This window comes from Perca fluviatilis, chromosome 16, assembly GCF_010015445.1.
Source record: "Perca fluviatilis chromosome 16, GENO_Pfluv_1.0, whole genome shotgun sequence".
In the NCBI taxonomy this organism is placed as follows: Eukaryota; Metazoa; Chordata; class Actinopteri; order Perciformes; family Percidae; genus Perca; species Perca fluviatilis.
Genome location: NC_053127.1, coordinates 34,357,074 through 34,379,823, shown reverse-complemented (window position 1 = coordinate 34,379,823; position 22,750 = coordinate 34,357,074). Strand labels below are relative to the sequence as shown.

At 41.8% G+C, this 22,750-nt stretch overlaps 1 protein-coding gene across 1 annotated transcript; it reads left to right on the top strand.

The window, feature by feature from the left end:
* The first annotated feature begins 887 nt into the window (after positions 1-887).
* On the top strand, positions 888-22,685 carry vps11 (VPS11 core subunit of CORVET and HOPS complexes). The gene is made up of 16 exons (XM_039777787.1): positions 888-1,064; positions 1,971-2,119; positions 2,218-2,353; positions 2,465-2,628; positions 2,830-3,077; positions 4,029-4,230; positions 4,367-4,518; positions 5,737-5,923; positions 8,481-8,624; positions 10,747-10,944; positions 11,086-11,247; positions 13,168-13,301; positions 13,453-13,655; positions 21,006-21,177; positions 21,628-21,850; positions 22,105-22,685. The coding sequence occupies exons 1-16, from the start codon at positions 923-925 to the stop codon at positions 22,267-22,269; spliced, it is 2,781 nt and encodes a 926-aa protein (XP_039633721.1). The 5' UTR covers positions 888-922; the 3' UTR covers positions 22,270-22,685.
* Positions 22,686-22,750: the final 65 nt, after the last annotated feature.

The window sequence follows — 22,750 nt, the reverse complement described above, 5'->3', positions numbered from 1 at the left end:
AGTTTGTCAACCTATTTGCGAGTTAGCTCGTGAGCTAGCTACTTGTTGGAGGCCCCTGTGTTGGTGTTATGTTGTAGTGGAAGTTGATCACTGGAATTTGGGGTGGCAGTAGCTCAGTCAGTAGGGAGTTGGGTGGTGGACTGGTAGCTGGAGAGGTGCCAGTTCACCTCCTGGGCACTGCCAAGGTGCTCTTGAGCAGGGCACCGAACCCCCAACTGCACCTTTCCATGGCACCCCCTCACTCTGACATCTCTCTATTAGTGCGTGTATAGGTACGAGCATGTGTGTAATCCAGGCCTGTGTGTAAAAACAACAGAGTGAAAACATTGTAATTTCTCCTTGCGGGATTAAAGTATACATTATTATTATTATTATTATTATTATTATTATTAATGGTAGAACAAATATCCAACAAAAGATTCACACTGTGATGTTGATCTGAAAAAAATATTTCATTCGTGATGGTGTTACATAACATATGGGCCTACAGTCAGAAGTCATGTTATATTTATATTTCTCATTTATAAGTGATTAATACTACATCACCACCACACTATATCCTAACTATATTGTTAAGGCTAGTTACTGGTGAAATGGATAGTTCTGTATCTTGATTAGTTTCTATTACACTTTTAAAACATTGAAAATAATGGAACCGTGTGCACCTGTACAGTGCTCCAGTTATACATGTCTAGACAAAATCAGATTGAAGAATAAGAAACAAAACGAAATCTGTGCAGTGAAATCTCAAGTCAACAGAAAGTATGTGTTATGTATTCCGAAGCGCCTGTTTAATGCTTAATTTAGATTATGAAAATAAGTGTTGACAGGCAATAATAAACTAAATAGGTTTTATGGTTAGCCCACGTGACTCCTGTCACATGACAACGCCCTGTTAAAGATACTGCTGCTAACTAACAAAATGGCAGCGTTCTTACAGTGGAGAAAATTTGTTTTCTTTGACAAAGACACGGTGAAGGATCCTGTGGATAATGGGAAAAACTTTGTTTTCCCAAGCGGAATATCGGCTTGTGACTCCGGCCGGGGTCATATTGTTCTGGGAGATATCCTTTAACAGCACTAGTTAGTTAGCTCAGCTAGCTAATGTTGTTGTAGCTTACTGACAGCTGATGCTAGCCACGACTCGGCAAACCTCAAACCGAAGTTATTTGGTAACGTCACCTGTACCGGGGAATGAATAACTTTACCTTCACAGTAACTCGAAGCAACGGGCTGAAGACTGAACGAACGGTAACGTTCAGCTAGGCTGTGCTCCGTTCTGTGGAAACGGCGTCACACCACACTACTGTTTAAAATCTTCCAATTAAGTGAAGTGTGGATTTGCTGTCCGGCAAAAAAAAAAACGCCTAACGTTGGTTAACGGGAGACTTGATGAGTCGTTGGAGCTCCTGTCCATTTCGGTTTTATATTCTACACCCTGAAAAGCTAGCTAGCTAGAAGCTTAATGACTAGCTAGGCTACTATTGATAAACCTACAGTCCTCCACCTCAATAGTAACGTTGTATTGGCAAACGTACTAGCTTACAGACAGGCGATAGCTAGTCGCGTGATTTAGTTTAAAGCTGGGCATTTTATAAAAATAATATTCTGCGCTTTGGGTGTTTTTTTTTTTTTTTTGTCAATACGTCCAAGGTTTCAATCATGGTGTGGCGGTGTCGTTACAAGCAGCACGACGTAAATAAGTGTTAGTAACGTATGAACAAATGCAGAGGACATGTTCTCTCTACACTAGCTTTTATATCTTTGAAGCACCAGCTAAACGTCTTATATACAACACTGCCTTGCAGAAATACTAGGATAAGCTAAGTGTTCAGTGATGACAGTCTAGCTTTGGTTCATATCCTAAAACTTCAATGACCACAGGAATGACCACCCATGGCACACATGCCCTGCTTACTGCATCTCTTGCTACAACTGTACATCATTGTCCTTAACCTCCGCCATGTTACATATGGATGGCAAAATCTGGCTTTTGACGCGCTCCCTGCAGTTGACATCTTTTCAGGCCTACAAGTTGCGGGTAACACATCTCTACCAGCTGAAGCAGCACAGCATCCTTGTGTCAGTGGGTCAGGATGAACAGGGAATAAACCCTCTAGTAAGTGAGCAGTTCTCCAGAGAAGCCTAAAACACAGAACAATTGTGACAATGACTATAACGGACCACCACTAAACCAAATCTGTACTCATTTTTCAGGTAAAGGTCTGGAACCTTGAAAAGAGAGACAGTGGAAATCCTCTGTGCACTAGGATTTTCCCTGCAATTCCTGGCAGCAAACCGACTGAAGTGTCTTGCCTCAGTGTACACGAAAACCTCAACTTCATGGCTATTGGTAAGACACAAAGAAAGGGTCGGCTTTCTGTCAGTTGACCCAGTATAATCACTGCTTGGTGAACAGAGTTTTCTCCTCCCAGTTCATAATGCTCATTGTGTTGCTTGACAGGCTTCACAGATGGCAGTGTGGTTTTGACCAAAGGTGACATCACCAGAGATCGACACAGTAAAACTCTGACTCTGCACGAGGGAACCAGCCCAGTCACAGGCCTTGCTTTCCGCCAAGTGGCAAAGGTCACACATCTGTTTGTTGCCACTCTGGAGAAAGTCCATGTAAGTCTGCTCCCCTCCCAGAACATTTGAGTGCATGGAGAAAACAGACCTCAACTCTTCTGGAGCTTTGCCTTCATCATTTGTCAGTTCATCCAGGAAGGTTTAAAGAGAACCCAATAACTGTCATTTCCTCAACCTTAAGATGACCATACTGTACAGTCATTCTATGCCATTCTGACCTCCTTGTCTCCCCCTGCTCAGTGCTACACCCTGTCCATCAAGGAGTATCCCAAAGTAGAGTTGGACACCCACGGCTGTGCGCTGCGCTGCTCCTCCCTGGCAGATCCCTCCCAGGACTCCCAGTTCATCGTGGCTGGAGATGAATGCGTTTACCTGTACCAGCCTGATGAACGAGGGCCCTGCTTTGCCTTCGATGGACACAAGCTGTTGGCCCACTGGCACCGCGGATATCTGTTTTTACTCATCAGTGATGCAAAGTCACCCAACAAGTAAGGACAGCACTGAATATATATATATATATATATAATATATATATAAAATATATATATATATATATATATATATATATATATATATATATATATATATATATATAAAAACATTAAATGATGGTTGGGCAAGTTCATTGGCAAGAGTGAGGCTGTGTTTACGTGCCACTGTAGTTGCTCTCATGGTAGTCTATATCGACAACGTTTAATTTCTGGGATTGTTCAGGCGCCGCCATAAATGCTGCCGGATGTCCCTCATTTCAGCCGGATGACCGTCCCCTTCCTCTTTCTTTGTGTTGACGTTCTAAACTCCCTTTGATTTATGAGGGCTATGGTTAACTGCTCCTCAGCACTAATAATATTTTACAATACAATGTATCTGACCCTTTCTTTCTTTTTTTTAAGATAATTTTTTGGGCATTTTCGGCCTTTATTTTTGAGAGGACAGCTGAAGACATGAAAGGGGAGAGAGAGGGGGGAATGACATGCAGCAAAGGGCAGCAGGTCGGAGTTGAACCCGGGCCCGCTGCGTTGAGGAGTAAACCTCTATATATGGGCGCCTGCTCTACCAACTGAGCTATCCGGGCGCCTGTATCTGACCCTTTCTGTAGTGAAGAACGGGCAGCAGTTACTTAATTGTTAACTGATAAACAAATCAAGCAAACTACTACATGTGAAAAATATATCAAACAGCATTATTATTATTATTATTGTTATTATTGTTACTGTCATGAAAACCTCCTGTGCCTCACATTCTGGGGTGTTAACATGCTTGAATGTTTCCTCCATTGAGGGGGAAGCATTGCAGCACATATGGCTGTGCCAAAATACTTGCTTACCTGACTGATTTTACAAGGTGAACATGAAGTGTTTTAATCCAGCAATTGATGAGCAGCTTCCCAAGTCTCACTGTTTCCTATGAGCCTGTTGATTGGTTCCTTTTCTACCCAGGACAGAGTTTGGTAGCAGGGAGAACTCTCCATCAGACAAACAGCTTCTGACCATCTATGACCTGGACAACAAGTTCATCGCTTACAGTGCCTCTTTTGATGATGTCATTGATGTGGTGGCAGAGTGGGGCTCCTTCTACATCCTGACCAGAGATGGAAAAATGTTTGTTCTTCAGGAGAAAGACACGCAGACCAAACTGGAGGTGAGTCCGGAGTCCAGAGGGTACCGGCTGTCCTTGATGATTCCTGACAGTGATGAAGAGTTGGCTCCCTTATGAATAAACTCCTGTACTGTGGGTCCGGCAGCAGGGTTATAACCTCCTTAATTGTCTTTTTAAGATGCTGTTTAAGAAGAACCTGTTTGTGATGGCCATAAACCTGGCGAAGAGCCAGCACCTTGACAGTGACGGCCTGTCAGAGATCTTCAGACAGTACGGGGATCACCTTTACCTGAAGGGAGACCATGACGGTGCCATCCAGCAGTACATTCGGTAATTGCATCACTAAACATTAGCCAGGGCTTAAACTGTTGTTGTCTTAAGGCCTTTTTATAGTTGTGCGTCGGCTCCACGCAGAGCTCTCGCCGTAGCCTTAAAAAGTGGCCTGATGTTTATACTTGTGCGCTGGTGTGTGCGTCGAGCTGCGTGTGTGTGTGTGGGGAGTGTGTGGTAGAGAGAAGTGAGAGAGTGCCGGCGATTACCTTCGGAGCTCGGAGCGAGTAGCGACTCTAGAGTCCTAGTGAGAGAAACAAAGTGTCTCCTCTGTGCTTTCTGACCACAGTGGGAAATATGTAGCAGGAGAAGTTAACCCTCTCCTTGATTTCATGTTGTTTATGGAGAAGGAGAACCAGGAAATGAGTCGGGAGAAATGCAACGCTACCAAGCCACGGCCGAGCTACGTGCGTCGCTGCGAGGTGTAGTTACATTTTTCGAGAGGTGCACGTCAGGCTACGGCGTAGGGTCCGGCGTAGACGCAGAGGGGTCTGCGTCTACGCCGGACCCTGCGCCGTCGATTCGACGCACAACTGTAAAATGGCCTTTAGATTGGACCGTGATATATGCTGTAGACTCTATGGGCCAGATGTATGTACATTTGCATTTCCCGGGATTTAGGAGCATCCCTGATCAGTGCTGTAACCGACTGTTAGGTTGGCCTAGCTAGGTTTCATTAGAAAATCAGCAACGCACACGGTGCATCCAGTTGAACACCAGCCAAAAGCTTTATTAACACTCCTCTACTCCCTCTCTCTTACTTATTTCCCAGGGCACTGTGCCCCGCCCCTTTCTCCTATGGTGACCTGAGGGATCCAATAAGCAGTGACTTTAACTTAAAATCTGCTAGTGCTTTAAAACCCAGGGAAATTTTACGAAATAAATCACCCTGAGCAATATAAACCACAGCCATCAACACGTTCTAAAATACGTGAAATAAATTAATGAATACAATGTCACTGTAGGCGGTAATGGTCAGAAATCCACCAGGAGTGGGATTAAGAAAACAGTCCCACGCAGGGCTCTAATGTGCGTGTGTCTACATTGACACCATGTGGAAATGTAGAAGAGAGAAAAGGAGCCATGATGATTTTGTGGTCTTTTCAATGTTGCGCTTAAACTTATTGCTCTATCTCGCCCCGCTTTCGGAGACTGGGTTTTTGATCAGTGTCCCCATTGACAAAACCAATGTTAAAGCATCACTGTATTTCCCCACAGCACTATTGGGAAACTGGAGCCATCGTACGTGATCAGGAAATTCTTGGACGCGCAGAGGATCCATAACCTGACAGCATATCTGCAAGCCCTGCACAGGCAGTCCCTGGCCAACGCAGACCACACCACGCTGCTGCTCAACTGCTACACCAAGCTGAAGGACAGCTCCAAGCTGGAGGAGTTCATTAAGGTGACTGGCCAGTAAAAGTAAGCCATGAGCAGGGACGTACAAAGGATTTTTAGAGGGGCAGGGACCTAAATTCATAAAAGGCAATTATTCCATAGACAAGTTTAAGATGGGGAGTCTGGTGGTCCTCCCCCAGGAAAGTTTGTGCATCAAACACTTCATTTCCTGCATTCTGCTGAATTCTTATGCATCTTTTGTGCCTTTTTTCATCAATTTATGATTGAAATGTCTTTTATTTATAAAAAAAAAAAAAGAAAAGAAAGGAAAAAATAACATTCAGGCACCAGGTGACAGTTTTTCTCATTTAATATTATCCCTGTTCAGTCAACACACATGTAGGCATGATTTACTCCTTCTCCTCTTTGGGGTCTTTTGTTTGGAGAAGTAACCTCTTTACATGTGCATGTGGCACCTGTTCATGTTAATGACACATTAATTCATTTTCACTAAGTTACCCCAGGACGTTAACAGCTCAGATGTGTTTAAGCAAGATTTCTGCTCATTTAAACATAGCCCTCATATCTCTGCGTTCTCTGAGAAGTCCAGAATAAAGTTGTCATTCAATGATAATAAAGTCATGGTATTTCAAGAAAAAATCCACCTGCCCAACAGTCTGCTGTGCATTACGTTAATGCTCCGCTGATGTGGTAGTTTGCCCTTCAGACCGTCTGACAGACACGGAACCTCTTTGGGTCTCCCTGGATGAGACAATACAATGAGGAGACCGTAGTCTCATAACTATATCACAGAAGGCAAAGCACCTGCGACACTTCAGCAACAATTTTAGCCACAATTCTAAAAAGCAACGCATAAGCCTTAGTTAAGGTGTAGGGCTATTAGGCTATTATCTGGTTTATTTTGTATTGATTTAAAGCGTAACTCTGGCCAAAATGCAACCTACGGTCTTTATGTGAATGTACCAGAGTCAAACTTTCGTTTAAAAGCATATTAAGGACGGAAACGCCACTTTTAAGATTCACCGTATTTTTGTTTTCGGTCAAATGGCCCCAAGCTAGGGGCACTACTATGATCGCATCAAAATCAACATTTTTAAAACACTAAGAAGGCTCGACACAACATGAAACTTTGCTCCAAGTATCACCAGGGGCTCTACACATGAACTCAGCATTGAGAACATTGGTTGTGTACACAGAGTTTACTAAAAAGAAAGGTTTTAACAACTCACTTTAGTTGTTGGGTCAAGTGCCTATGCATGCATATGTGGGGGGGCGTGTGAGCGCGTGAAAGTAAAACATAAAATTGATTGCGGGGCCGACAACGCCACCTAGGTTTTGGTGAGGCCTAGGACCTCTAAAATGACAGAGATTCCAATTCAAGAACAAAGATTAGAACAGGTCCTTTGTACCGGGGGAGAGCAGTAAAACAGGTGTATTTAAAACAATGAATAAAACCCAGATGAGGAATAACAAATTTATTAAAAACAATAAAATAAACTAATTAAAATTCCTCCTTAAAGAATTTAAAAACTAAAACACAACCAACTAAAATCAAGCCAGCAATCGTCCAACAGGAGTGAGAGATTAAAATGTCCACAGGTCTCCGCTGGCAACCTGCTTCTTTATCGTTCGCCTCCTCTCTTCGGCACAGCCTGTAAAAGAGAACTCTAGGCCAGTCAAACGTTCTTTTAAAGTACAATACACTCAAACTAACACCGGTCGTAAAAAGACACTTACGCGGAAGGGAGAAGTTTTACCTTCTCCCACTGTTGCCGCTAGCGATCGGTGTTTGAGTTTTCTCTGTCTGCTCCTCTGCCTGTTCCGCTCGGTCTGTGGTGCTCTCATTCTCTGCATGTCCTCCTTCATGTTCTCCTGTTGGTCTCTTGTACTTCTTCGCTCTGTGTCCTCCATCATGTGCTTCTTCGCTGCATGTCTCTCTCATGTGTTTCTGCAATGCGTGTCTCTTCCTTGCGCGCCTCTCCGTCTGCTCCCTGTCCTTTTTATACCTAAAACCCAGTCAAGCCCATCTCTGGCTCCCAGGTGCGAGTCATTAAGTCCTGATTGCTAAAATGTTCACTGGCGGAAGTAACATTAAAAACACACACCACACAAGATAAAAACACAGCAAATGGTAAAACCACAGCAAATCAAAATAAAAGCATGCTCAAATAAAATCAACTTCCGCCCCGTCACATGTGCAACTAAGCATACGTGCGTTCTTCACTAAAAGGCTCGGCGTCCACACAGAAGGAGCACCAACTCCCGACCTGATATTTTGATCCAATCGATATATCTGTTCGGCAGGGCAGGCTGTGCACAACAAAACACCCCCATTTGAAGGCCACTTTCTCTCTGGGAGGCCAAATGGCAGCTCATGCCCGCTCTCTGTGCTGTGCATGGAGGTTTTTGTGATAAATACAGATTTAAAAAAAAAAAAAAAAAAAAAGTGATGGGACTCGTACAGTAAAACGGCTTCTTGATGATGAGATGAGTGGTTTCCATTAGAGAACAGCTGGGCCTCAGTAACAGTACAACACATAGGTTACAGGTCAATAATGGCTGCTGTATTATAACAGCATGGTCCTCCTTTTGTATTTCAACAGAGCAGTGAAAGTGAGGTCCACTTTGACGTTGAGATCGCCATCAAGGTTCTTCGGCAGGCCGCCTACCACAGCCACGCTGTTTTCTTGGCTGAGAAACACATGCACCATGAATGGTACCTGAAGATCCAGCTGGAAGACCTCAAGGTAAAACATATAAGATAGACTTTATTAATCCCACACTGGGGAAATTCCTGTGCTATGCATGTAGATATACAATGCCAGCCAAATTTGTGCTGAAATATTTTTTTTCCCCTGTAACAATTTTCCACAAATGTCACACCACTTCTTCTGACTCATAACTCCGTCAAATCTAAACACACAAACATTATACTGTGTTTATCATTTGTTGTAAACGTCCATAAATCTGTTTTAAAAATCATTGAAAAAAAAGGTGCTGCTTCTAATCATCAGGGGTCTCATTTATAAACGTGGCGTACACACAAAATGGGGCTGAAAATGTGCGTACGCCACATCCCACGCAAAGGTTGTGATTTAAAAAAAAAAAAATTGACGGAAGAATGTGCGGTCCTCTACGCAAACTCTGACCCATGTGTACGCACATTTTGGAGACAAAATAGGAATTGGCGACGCAGATGGTGAGGTGGTGAACTGAAGTCAGACTGCAGAGAGTAAATGTGGGAATAAAGATAACTTGTAATATTTTCTAGTATTGATGCCTGACGCACATTTTTTCGCTCCATATCATCCACGTTATCATGAGTATTAAATCCAGCAGCGTTATTTGCGCTTGTACTGAGTCATAATTGTTCCATAAACACCTCCAACTCAAATCTTAAATAAAAAAAATTTCTTAATATGTAATCGGCGCTGTCTCATCGTCACATTGTCCGCTACGGAGCGCAGGAGGAGGAGATAGCCCGACTGCATGGAATACAGGATAGCATCAAATACCCTACCATTAGATAACGGCAGAACACAGTGTAAATAACTAAATATCTTTCTTCAATACTGTGCATATATCATCAAATGTCAAAGTATGGAAATACAGCCGTTCTCTCGCACAATCGTTACCCTTAATGTCCTCGTTATCAGTCCGAACTTTAATACTGTTAATGACAAAACCTGCATGAAGAAAAGTGTGTTTGCCTATAACACTTTCTATCGTCTTCAAATTGTATCTCTGGGTGGGGGTACCACTAGTTGATGCTGGGATTTTGGCAAGGTGTTAACAATCACAAATTGTTGTAAACATATAAATACTGCGGTGACCCCCGTGCGTAATGCTGCATGATGGCACTGCTGGCCCTGCAGGAGGACTACGCCAATGGAAGAATCAGGAGAAAGAGACTTCAGGGACCATGACCATGACTGGCTAATATGCCGATTTAGATTCCCTAAAGCTGTGCTCATGGATCTATTTTAATTTGCGCATAAAAACAGCTGGATGGACATATTTCCATCATGTTTGACTGGAGCTCTTTTAGTTACGTCGTGTTGTTGTGCCATTGTCTTCTGCTATTGTTTCATGGCCCCAGACTGGAGATCAGCGCCACCAGCTGTTTATCTCAGGGAGCTAGTGGGTAGAAACGCAACCAATTTTCTGGTAATCTGTTTAAAATTATAGCTACATTTTGGACGGAAATCTGGCTAATGCTAGAGAGAACAAATGGAATGCAAATTAGGGTTGAAGCAAATAAACTGTCTACCTGAGCACAAGGGTCCAAAGATGGAATAAAAGAGCTTGGCTGTTTCTGCCTTCCTCTGTTCTTTTGTTCCAGCTCATATGACAACATGTTACAAAGAGCTGAGTCTCCCCTACACGTGCAGCAGTGTGTTTGACAGCTCAGGGAAAGTTATTCTGCAGATAATTTAAAGACAGTCCTGCTTACATTCAGCATGTTTAAACCTAGTATAGAATTGTTGTGCAATATAATCGCACCACACAGCTGATTCGTCATGCAATATTCGCTACATCATTATTTTTTTGACGAACGCGTTTCCATCGCCTATTTGTTGCATAAACTCTTCATCGACAAAAGTAGAAAAACACCTCAAGCAATTGGAAAACTTTTTTTTTTTTTTTTTTTAAGTTTTGTGGAATTTTGTTGCTTCCCTCCAGCTTTTCTAAGTGGATAATGCACTTTATTTAATTTTTATTTGACATTATTAGATTATCTGTTTAATTCACTTTAAAATGTTTGGATATAAACATGGCTTTGTGTCCCCCGGTGCATATTAAAAGCCAGATAAAGCCAGCAATGTTACGTTTTCTGTGTCTTTACTATGTTTCCCTTCCAAAACCCAGAACTATCAGGAAGGGCTGCGTTACATTGGACGTCTGCCTTTCGAACAAGCTGAGAGCAACATGAAGCGTTACGGAAAAACACTGATGCACCATGTACCTGAAGGTACCACGCTGCTCCTGAAGGGTTTATGCACCAACTACCAACCCAGTGGAGACACAGCTGAGAAAGACAGCCTGGGTAGGGGTCTGGTCAACAAGGTCAGTCTGCTTTTGTTTTTCTTTTGTGTTTAAGACTAACTCCTGTCATTTTCACATGATGCTGTAATATCCCTGTGGTCCGAGTGATACAATGTCAGAAATGTTCTTATAAATGACTGGGCGTCTTTGTTTTGGTATAAGGCCAACTCCGAAGAATTCATCCCAATTTTTGCCAACAACCCCCGTGAGCTGAAAGCCTTCCTGGAGCACATGATCGAGGTGGACCCCCGTTCTCCCCAGGGTGTGTACGACACACTGCTGGAGCTCCGGCTACAAGACTGGGCACACGAACAGGACCCTGTGGTCAGTCCAAAACACACAAACTAGCTGTTAATCCTGCATAATACATTTATAATACAGTTTGCTGCCATAGAGATTGCTGTATTATGTTATTCCAGAGATTAAGGGTGCTTTCACACCTAAGCAGTTGGTCTGTTTTAAACCTGGAGCGTTTTTTCTGATAGTCCGGTTGGTTTGGGTCGGTGTAAAAGCTCATTTAAACTCTGGTGCGGATCAAACAAATGAACTCTGCACCCCTTGAAAACGAGGGGTCTCGGTTCACTTCCAAGAGTACTAGAGTTCAGTTCACTTCAGATGAGACCGCGATCCGACCCAAATACAGGAAGTAAACCAAAAACAAAGCATTTACTAGCCTGCAATTTCAAACTTTTACACAATTTTGATTTCTACAGTATACGATTTAACATCCAAATCCATAAACTATTATTATAACAGCACACTACTGGTCATCTGTGTGACAACACATCATCATCTCTCTCTCTCTCCTTCCCTGGATGTCTGTCAGCTGCTCATATTGTTTGTCTTCTTCTAAAATATGAGAAACACTGAAACAAAACCAGAAAACCCAAGATGTTATAAATTTGGTATTTGGAATTAAAATAGCCCCACATCATCACATACCCTTCACCATACCTAGAGATTGGCATGGTTTTATTTCAGTTAGCCTGATAGCTGGTTTGATTTGCATTGAGAGATGATTATATGGAAAGTACCCCATGCCAATCTCTAGGTATGGTGAAGGCTATGTGATGATGTGGGGCTATTTTAATTCCAAAGGCCAAGGGAACTTTATCAGGATGCATAGTATCCTGGATCCATGAAATAACTGGCCTTTAAAAATAAAAATCTGCCTGCTTCTATGGGAATTTAACATAGGGGTGTGTATACTTATGCCCCCTGTATTTTAAGGAAGAACATTTATTTATTTATTTATATATTATTATATATAAATAAATGAATGTATTATTCATTCACAAAGAAAATGGGTGTCCTTAAAGGTTGGATTTTTCTTAATCTTTTTAATTAAGGCATTAAGATCAATTTCCAAAAGATGATTTTGATTTTTTAGTCAACTTTAGCAGGAGTGTATTCACTTATGCTCAGCACTGTATAGCTAATATTCTCTAAATCCCTTTGTGTGAGGGGTGAAGAGATTTCTGGTATAGGTACAGAGAGATAACGTTAGCTAGTTAGCTTTGCTAGCGCCACTTAACACTTAGCTTACCTTTCTTTATGCTGCCTTACTAAGTGCAGATACAAATGTTAGGTGGTCCCAGCTGTCAACGTTACATTACAGAAATGACACACTGCTGTGTGATTTCTTTTAGATGTTGTTTTGCAAATAAACTCTTTATGGTTCAGGTAACCATATTATTATATTGTATTACCGAGGATTTGGCTGACATCCCCCAGACTGCCAGAGCTTCTTCTCCTGTCTCCTATTTACTTTGGGAGTGTGTGTTAAGGGGGGGGAGGGGAGAGGGGGTTAACAGTAATACATTCCATACTAGAAATGAGTCAAGTTATAGGTTGCATTTGAAGCAGAGAGTTTTACATCCAGTCACAGTAATGACGTTAACCCATAAATCAGACGATATACAGGCAGATTAGTAATTGGTCTTGAGCGGTATTGAAATAAAATTCGGAATCGTCTTTATCTGAGACAGTGGTCAATTCCGAGACGAAACGGAGACCTTCAAGAAGTGGTCTTGGCACCGGTCTGAAGACCAAGACCAATCTAGACAATAACAACACTGCGTGTGACCTTTGTTTACAATGTTTGGTGCGTGCAACAATGTTGCAACTTCACCCCCGAATCGCACAGAGTCTACTGAACTACAGGTGTGAAATCGCCCTTAGAAGGCTTCGCAGAAATTTAGTTTAACACTGTAATAATGTTTTTCTAATGCATATGTTTGGCAGAGAAAAAAGGTCCTGCAGGGGGAAGCTGTGTCACTGTTGAGGAGCGACAACACTGTGTTTGATAAGGCCCTGGTCCTCTGCCAGATGCACAACTTCAAAGAAGGCGTCCTCTACCTTTATGAGAAGGGCAAACTGTAAGTGAGAGAGACAGAACAGCGTCTGAATATGTATGAAGCAGATCATAATCTGTGTGTCTGTGTGTCTCTGTGTGCGTCTGTGTCTCTCTGTCTGTCTCTGTGTGTCCTTGTCATGACTATGGATAAATTGGACATGATCTGTGTGCAGGTACCAGCAGATTATGCACTACCACATGCAGAATGAGGAGTATGGAAAAGTGGTAGAGGCCTGCAAGCGCTATGGGGATCAGGAGGGTTGCCTTTGGGAGCAGGCGTTGGGATACTTTGCCAGAAAAGAAGAGGACTGCAAGACCTACATCAGTGAGGTCCTACATCACATTGACCAAAACAACCTGATGCCTCCATTACTTGGTGAGCTGGTGGACATTTTACTTCATACTTGCATGCTCGTTTGCATTTCATCTAAAAACGCCGTTAGAATGGGTTCAGGTGAAGATTGAGAAAGTTGAGCTGACACGCGAGGTTGGGTTCACGAGAACGAGAAGACATTTTAATGCTATTTTTTTGTGATTAACCGTTTTTAATTTATAAATAAAATACAAAACATCCAACTCGCAACATGAACATAATCCACCCCCCCCCTTTCCGTCATCACCTCCCACCCAGACAAAAATCAAGAAAAGGTGACACAATAACTACAATATTCCAGATCATTCTCCAAAATAGACAATAAACCTTTTTTTTATTATTATTATTTTGATCCAGCCCCACATATCAGTTTAGGTTCACAATAGATTTTGGCCCACCTAGTTGTGCGCCAAACCAAAAGGACGGGAAACTGTTTTTCAGACTGCAGTTACACGACACTCAGAGCAGAATTTGGCAGATTTGCTGACTTAGAGACTCAGGAATTCCCCCAGAACCAGAAAGTTTACATATTCAGGCTGGATGTTGTAAAAAAAAAAAAAAATGTAGTCTTTGTTTTGCTTGAATTGCTGAACTATGATGGCTAAGGACCTTTTTTTCTGACTTTTTCAGGGCTTTATGTCAACCAAACTGTAAGTGAGAAGACTATATGAGACATGTATTAATACAGTCAAAGATATTTGACTTTTGCGGTTAAATCAAAGCTTATCGAACATGTGTGGCCCTTAATGCCATTCTCATTTTTCCAGTGTGGCCCTTTGTGAAGTTTAGTTTGACACTACTGGTGTAAGGTGTAGGTGTGACACCGGGGGCGTGACGAATAAGCGACGCAAATATGCAAAATAATCGCCTGCGAATACTTTGCATCAAAACTATTCACACCGGCAGCGATGCGATTTTTGCTACAGTTTTCAATAAAAGTTTTGGATATTCGCGGCAGCTCATCTACCATGTCGGTGGGACGCTGCTGAAGAGAGAGAGAAAGTGACGGGAGTCTCAAGTCTGAGCACAAATACATGGTGCAGCTCCTCAAAACCAGCGGAGGTGAACGGCGTCTTGTTTCCCTGGCGGCTGAGGTCATAGACTGTATAAAACAGAGGGACGGGGGAATTAGCTCCGGAGACTCCAGCAACAAATTTACACAAGCATATGAAAATTCTGTCCTGGGTTTTAACTTAATAATAATCCAAAGGAAAAAATCACAAAACCACTTAAAGGTCATGACAATTCATTGAGATTTAGCAATTATAAAAAAGTATCTGTATCGATGATACTGGCCCTGTATTTACTTGGTATCGGATCGATACCACAGTATCTCACACCACTAGTGTCTCTGGCAAGCGCTGTCTTTGTCGAGATTGAAAGGAGTAATAAAGTTTGCCGTCTGTACAGTCTGTGGTTCGGACAGCAGTCTCTGTATTGTTGTATTATGATCCTCATAAGTAAACAACACATGGTGATCGGTATATGTCTTTATTCGCGTCGCGAAAGCCCAGAAAAATCGGCCTTGTTATCGCCGTGTAATAATCGTGTTCTGTGTGAAAGTACTTGTGACAAAAACAACAGTTCAAAGAAAAGAAATTGACGTGTGAAATAATCGCACGAAAAAAATGTCCCTGGTGTTTAAGACCATAAGCCCATCATACACTTCTCTCCCCAGAACAAAGCTTCTTAGGAGCCCTCCAGAGGGCTTAGGTACTTTCCTCATTTCCTGACAAACCGTTTTATTGACCTTGATCCTGGATTGATGGCACCCCTTCATTCTTCCATCCCTTTAAAAATGTTAACACTATTTTAAAGAAAACTTCAATGACAAAATATGTCACAAGTCACAAAATGAAAAACGAGCACTGTCAAAGGTTTTGCCACAAAATGAAAATGACTGGATTCTCTCCTGTATGACTAACCTCTTCAGACTTGATCACGTCTAGTAGCTGTGTGGGACCTTCTAACTGACCTACTTTAGTTTCTTCAAATAAAAACTAAAAACCATCAAATAACAAATTAATAACGTACATGCAAACCATAATCAAAGCACTACTCTCAGGGCTCCAGACTAACTTTTTGCCTTGGTTGCACTGGTGCGCCTAACTTTTTTTATTTAGTTGCACCAGCACAAAATTTAGGTGCACCCAAATTTTTCCTTGCGTCGCCTTTTAATGCCACAATTTCAAGGTCGCCTTTTTATCACACTCCATATACATTTATATATATATATATATATATATATATATATATATATATATATATATATATATATATATATTATGTCAATTATTTTAAACAAGAATAAGGAGTTGGTACATTTTTTTTTATTTGAAGCACAATTATACTGTACTCAAAGTCTTATAGCGGGCCCCCCCTTGCTGTCAGATGCCCCTCAGATCGCCAACACCTGTAATTTGGCCTTCTTCCCCTTTGGCCTCGGCTAAACCATCTTGCCACACTCCCTAGCACCAAAATCCTCCAAGCTGGGCCCCTCCACACTGATTATTATCAGATCTTCCACTAGTCCAGGACTAAAAATCATATCTCTGTATTTTTCGGCTGAATGGCGATACACTATATATATATCTCTATATTTTTTACAAAGTGGGCTAAATGTTCAGTTTTAAGTCAAAGCCACTTTTCACAAGCTCTTTTATTAAAACAGATGTGATTAAAATAAAATGCAAAGACAGGGTTTCCTTCCCAATTTGAAAATATAGAGCTGCAACACTGTATGTAAATTATCTGAAATAAATAGCCTGGGATATATTTATAAATATATATCTCTGAGAAAGCTCCTTCACTTGTTTTCAATAACAGACCCGGATTGCCCAGTAGCTCATATAGGGAGAGAGGGGGAGTGCGATGGACTGAAACTACTCACAGAGTGACGGCTGACTCATTATGAACGGGTCCTGCACGGGTCCAATGCAGGTCAGCGGCGTTACACACGTCTTGTGTAGGCTATGAAATGTCTGTATTGTCCCTGGCTGCGCAGCATTTTTATGAACTATGATATTCTGGCCATGGGTCAGATCTCTCGCCCAGGTCCAGCAGCCCAGGGGTGTACCGATCCGACTTTTTCAGTCCCGATACCGATGCCAGGGCTTTGTGTATCTGTCGATACCCGATACCGATCCGATACCGTTAATGAATTAATAATAAACTGTATACCTTCCACATCATACCTTCCTTCCACCATGTGGAAGACACTAAAGGCACCAGACCTTCCTAACTAAACATTACTTTCCTAACTAAGACAAAATAACATAGATGTAATGTATTGAATTCTTATTTATTTGTTATTTAAGAAACAATTGTGCATTCAAATCGAAAATATAATGTAATCAAACTTCTTAAAATAAATTTAAATACATAATAATGGGCCATCAATAATGGGCCACCTTTTATATAGGTTTATAATGGCTTATTCTACTGTCAGGAGTACATAGAATATCACAAAAACATGTTAATGTCATCATGTTTACTAAAAGCTTTGATTAAGGGTTTGCTTGGCTCCACAGTTACAGAAGCTAAACTATTTGTATTGTGCAAACTGCAAAGTAGTAAAATAAACTCAAATCGAATGAATAGCCTACACATACAAACAACTTTAACACCGTTTCCCTTTCAAAACTAAATAGTTGTAAGCTAGTACTGTATAACCACTACCTTGGCCCCAGGTAAGTTAGGTTGTTGTAGTGTGGTTGTAGTGGGGGACTGAACGGAGCTCCGCTGTCAGCCTCCTTCGCTGTTTGAATAACGTTAGCAGGTTGGCGGACATATTTCAGCGAGGCAAGACATCTTAAATCCAGAGTTTTAGCCATTGCTCCGAACCCGTCTTTCTCAACGGTCTGTAGCGAGACCGGAGGTGGATTGCGTTCATAATGTTGCTCCGCTGCATGCTTTAAGTGACAGGTCTTTAACGTTAGCACGGCCGAGTAACGTTAGAGCGACGGGCAACAACCGTGGCTAAATTAAGTCCGATTTGTTAGAAAGAAAAAAAACTTTGGAACAACAGACGGCTCCTCTCTTGAGCACACGTTGTTCTGGTGTATCTCCGGTCTTTCTTCATCCTCTAGCTAACTTTCTTCTAGGTTCTTGTGCAGTACCGACTGTAGCCTCTCCCAGCTTAACAGACTGTTATGCTACCTGGCTAGCTAGCTAGGCTAGCAGATGTAATGTTACCCAGCATGCCATTCGGCGGTGTAGCTACATTTGTAAATGTAAAATTATTAGTGTTAGAAACTGTTTAAGTCTCAAATTGTTATATGCTTTGGTGTTTTATCCTTTTAAGATAGTTAGTTGTGGGTTATTAATTGTTGTGTTATAAAGTTACTACCATGAGTGAGAAGGGTACGCAGTTAACAGGGGCCCCGGTGCTACAACACAAACTGGCTCGGCCGTGGATCTGTTAATTTTTCCGATCCACCGATCCAGCTATTTTTGCAATATCGGGGCCGATATCGGTGCACCCCTAGCTATTACTCAACCAACTGAAGTTGGTTCCATTCAATAACTTATTCTGTGTTTTTCGCCGTGGTGGCTGCAATAACCGAGTTACCAGCGGACACACTGGTACCAATACAGGTTTCCCTCTCATACTTAACAACATACAGCTGTGTCAATTTGGTCGCATTTGCGACCAAATTGATCGCACTCTAGAGCCCTGACTCTCTCAATAATGAAAGTGCAAACCGAGACTGAGCCATTCTTTTCTTCAAGCATGAGCCACTGCTCAGCCTAAGATGTGGTCATGTTCTTTTTTAGAAATATGAGCTTGTCCAGGTTTTCTGGCAGGAGTTGAGACCCTTGGCCATTAACTCTTGCAGTTAAAAAGACTTTAAGAGTATTTTACAGTGATCCCGTTCTAAAGCACAAATAAATAACTATCAAACACTCAACAGATGCTCTTTTCTCTGCATTTCATTCATTGCAGCAGTAAACGAGGAAGTAACTAGTCTAGTATCGATTCATGAGCATTTTAAGACGAGGGGAGAACATTTCTCTTTGTTTGATATCATTAAAACTAATGTTATGCTTTGCTGTTGGATTGGGCATCCAGAACCAGTTCCAACTTGGAATCAAAAATTATGATTCCTATAGAATCGTTTTTTTTTTTATTACTGAAATCGTTTGGAAAATTTGGTTTAGAATCCGATCATCTGTTTCAAATTTAAGTAACTAACTAAGTTTTGGTTTCCGTAGCTGCCAGCGTACTTCCAGGGGCTTGTTGTGTGGCAGCCATGGAGCGCAGTAAGCGGCTCTCTAAAGTGTTGCTATATTTTACATTAAAAAAAGCTTGGTCAAAATGTTCCTTGTGTCTGTGAAATAAGCACGTGACCCGTTTCTAGAGAGAGAGAGAGAGAGAGAGAGAGAGAGAGAGAGAGAGAGAGAGAGAGAGAGAGAGAGAGAGAGAAATGCTGGGTTTTACAGGTAGTAAATATAGTATTAGTGCACGGACGGGACGGGAGGAGGAGGGACGGGAGGAGGGAGGGGCGAGCTAGCCTCAGTTCTGTTTGACAATACTTCAAACATCAACAAGAAGTGTCGTCACCCAAGATCGCTTAGAGCACCTTTTAACTCTGAGTCAACTTTGGAGAACGGGCGGGGGATCTTCTATGCCAGTTGTGAGGTCAGAGCCCGACTCAGACTGTCATGACTCAACTCTCCTGACCTTATTGAACAAAGGTGATGACCCTACACTGTATCAGGGCAATGTGGATTGGTTAGTTGAGTGGTGTGATAACAATGCTCTCATTATTAACACTGTGAAGACAGAGGAAATCATTTTTGGAATTGTCAACTGTCCTTGGTGAAGATTCATAACTCAGAAATTAGTCAAGTCTCGGTCTATAAATATTTGGGTGTCATGATAGACGACAATCTCTCATGGACTTCTCATATAGATTTTATCTGCAAAAAAATACAACAGCGTGTTTATTTTCTTCGTAGATTGAGATCTTTTGGAGCTAGTAGTCAAATTATCTCTCTGTTTTTCACATCAGTAATTCAGAGTATGATGCTTTACTGTAGAACTGCTTGGCTAAGTAGCCTCTCAGTTAAAAATAAAACAAAGCTATTTAATCAGATTAAAATTTGCGCAAAGATTATAGGACTACCTGTAGTGCACTCCTTTCAGGAGGCTCACAATAATAGTATGCTTAGACTAGCCAGAAATATTTCAAATGACTCTTTACATGTTTTCACAATGAATATCAGCTTCTGCCTTCAAACAGACGCTTTAGAGTTCATTCTTTTAATCGTATTAGACTTAAAAACTCCTTCACACATCAATCTATCCTATTGCTAAACCGGCTACATTAAACCCAGTGCAATATTTATTTCAGGGATATACATCTCCAAGATTTTGTCTGTATGTATGTTTCATGTCATGTACTGTGGTTATATATGTTTTTCTCTGTTTCCTTTTTTGGAGTTTATGTCATTTGTGGTAATGTTTCATGTATGTCTGTTGGTGTTATTAATCCCATGTATGTTTAGAAGTTTTTGGATGTATGTGTACGTCCTTATTTTGGATGCGTGTGTATGTTATTCATTGTTTGGTTGTATGTGTACGTCCTCATTTTTAAATGGGATGTACAAAGAATTTCAGCCTTTGGCTGACAATAAAGTTGTATCGTAAATTCCCTCTGCACGCAGTAGGATAGCGCTACAACCAGGCAGAGCAAGGAAGAAGGTAGCGAAGCTAGTTGATAGATTAAACTTTAAACTTTTGCCATATCCGGTCGGCAAAACTCTAAACACATCTTCCTTTTTTAGCCCTTGTGTTGTCTTCCCGTAAACCTTTTTTTTACGTTTGACGCCTGTTTTTGCTTTTTCCAACGTCTTAAATTGTTAAATGTTTCTTCTACAAATTTTCAGCGCTTATTTCTACATCCCATATTTTCTGATATAAAACAAATGTTTAAAACGGGTCAATGTGACCCAAAGTCAACACAAGGGTTAAGAATGACTTCAGTGCCGTTCTTTGTTCTTTTCTCAAAGAAAAGCTGAACTCCAAGTCTTCCAGAAGACCTCTGTTCTCAGCAGCAGCAGCCATAAGCCCCGCCCACCGACTCTATACACTGTGTGATTGGCCTGACTAGAGTTTGGTTTTTCCAGCTCGCAAGTCAACGGAGAATGCCTAGACCCCCCTGGCTGTAAATAAAATTTGCTGCCACTAGGGTGCATCTAGATTTCTAGGCTAGGAATACTTTTCACCTCAACGAGAAATATTGTCAAGTTTTAATATCGCGTGTATCGCTAGTGTCTGTATCTCTAGTAGAATGTTGTTTGAAAAGAAGCACTGCATTAAATTTGTTTTTATTTTTTATGCTACCGTAGTGGTGCAAACACTGGCACACAACTCGACAGCCACTCTGTCCGTCATCAAGGACTACCTCATCAATAAGCTGCAGAGGGAGAGCCAGCAGATAGAGGACGACGAACGCAAAATCCGCCAGTACCGCGAAGAAACGGCTCACCTCCGCTCTGAGATCCAGGAGCTCAAAACCAGGTGGGTCGAAGGATTTCCATGAACTTTACTTTTGGACAGTCAGGATACATGTATATCATTCCCCAGTCTTGTTTTTCATTGATAAACACCAGTTGCTTACTGCAATTCTGTCATCCTCATTTTTGTGACTTATATTGTTGCTTCTGTCAGTTACAGCCACTGTAGCTCAAGGGGAGGGGGGGCTCATGGGACCTATAGATTGCCATAATATATGGCTGTAAATATATATGTTTTAAGACTATTTTTTAGGCCTTTATTTCTATAGGACAGTTTAGACATGAAAGGGGGGAGAGAGAGGGAGGAATGACATGCAGCAAAGGGCTGCTGGTCGGAGTCGAACCCGTGGCCGCTGCGTCGAGGAGTAAACCTCTATATATGGGCGCCCGCTCCACCAGGTGAGCTACACAGGCACCCATGGCTGTAAATCTTAACCCTTCTTTTTCTACCCAGTGCTAAGATATTCCAGAAGACCAAGTGTAACATGTGCAACAGCCCCCTGGAGCTGCCGTCTGTTCATTTCCTGTGCAGCCACTCTTTCCACCAACACTGCTTCGAAAGCTACGCCGAGAGTGAGGCGGAGTGCCCGACCTGCACTCCCGAGAACCGTAAGGTCATGGACATGCTGCGTGCCCAGGACCAGAAGCGTGACCTGCATGACCACTTCAACAGACAGGTAACAATACCTGAGCTTTGACTAGAAGGACATTAATCAAAAACATTAGAAGTTGTGTGTTTAATCGTTCACTTCCTTTTAATTCAGTATGATTTTTCCTTCATGAGCTTTAATCTAATCTAATAACCTGCTTCACTCATTAGGTCAGACTTTGGTTTGATTGTAGCAGTTGACTGCAGAGCAGTGCCCTTTCCTGAACACCCCAGGAATGTTTGAGTTAATGCAAGTTCTTGTGTCTGTTCTATGGTTTTCAGTTACGGAGCTCTAATGATGGTTTCTCTGTCGTGGCTGACTATTTTGGTCGAGGAGTATTTAACAAACTGACTCTGGTCACCGACCCACCTGGCAGCAAAACCGTTGGGAATCTGGAAGTCAACCTGCAGAGAGACCTTCTCATCCACACCAAGAGAAACTGTTAAAAACCTCAGCTTGTGATTATGGTCTGAATCCTACCTTAGCAGGCACTTTGTGTCCAGCTTCACGTCAGCACAGGCTCTCCACCACACGCTTTGCTGCACGGGATGCCTCTTTATTTAGCAGCAAATGCAGCTGCCTGCTTTTATTTCCTGTGATGGACCTCTTTGCCTAATTGTGTTCCTAGTCATGATTCACTGGGGACTGTATAAATGTACTGAAGCTAAAAACATGTAATACTGTGTCTTAAAATCTTGCTGAATTTACACCTTGGAGATTTTTGCTTCGATGTGTTTGCTTGTACTAGTAATCTTGCACATAAAACTCAAAAAGTTCAAACATCTGTTATTAATGGAATTATTGGAAATCTGTCACTCTAACTTGAGGATTAAAATTGTGAATAAAGTCCTTATTAAGTGTGTTCAATGTAGCATTGTCTTTGGGCTTTATGGGTTCTGTTGTTTGTAAGTGGATTTTTTTACAACA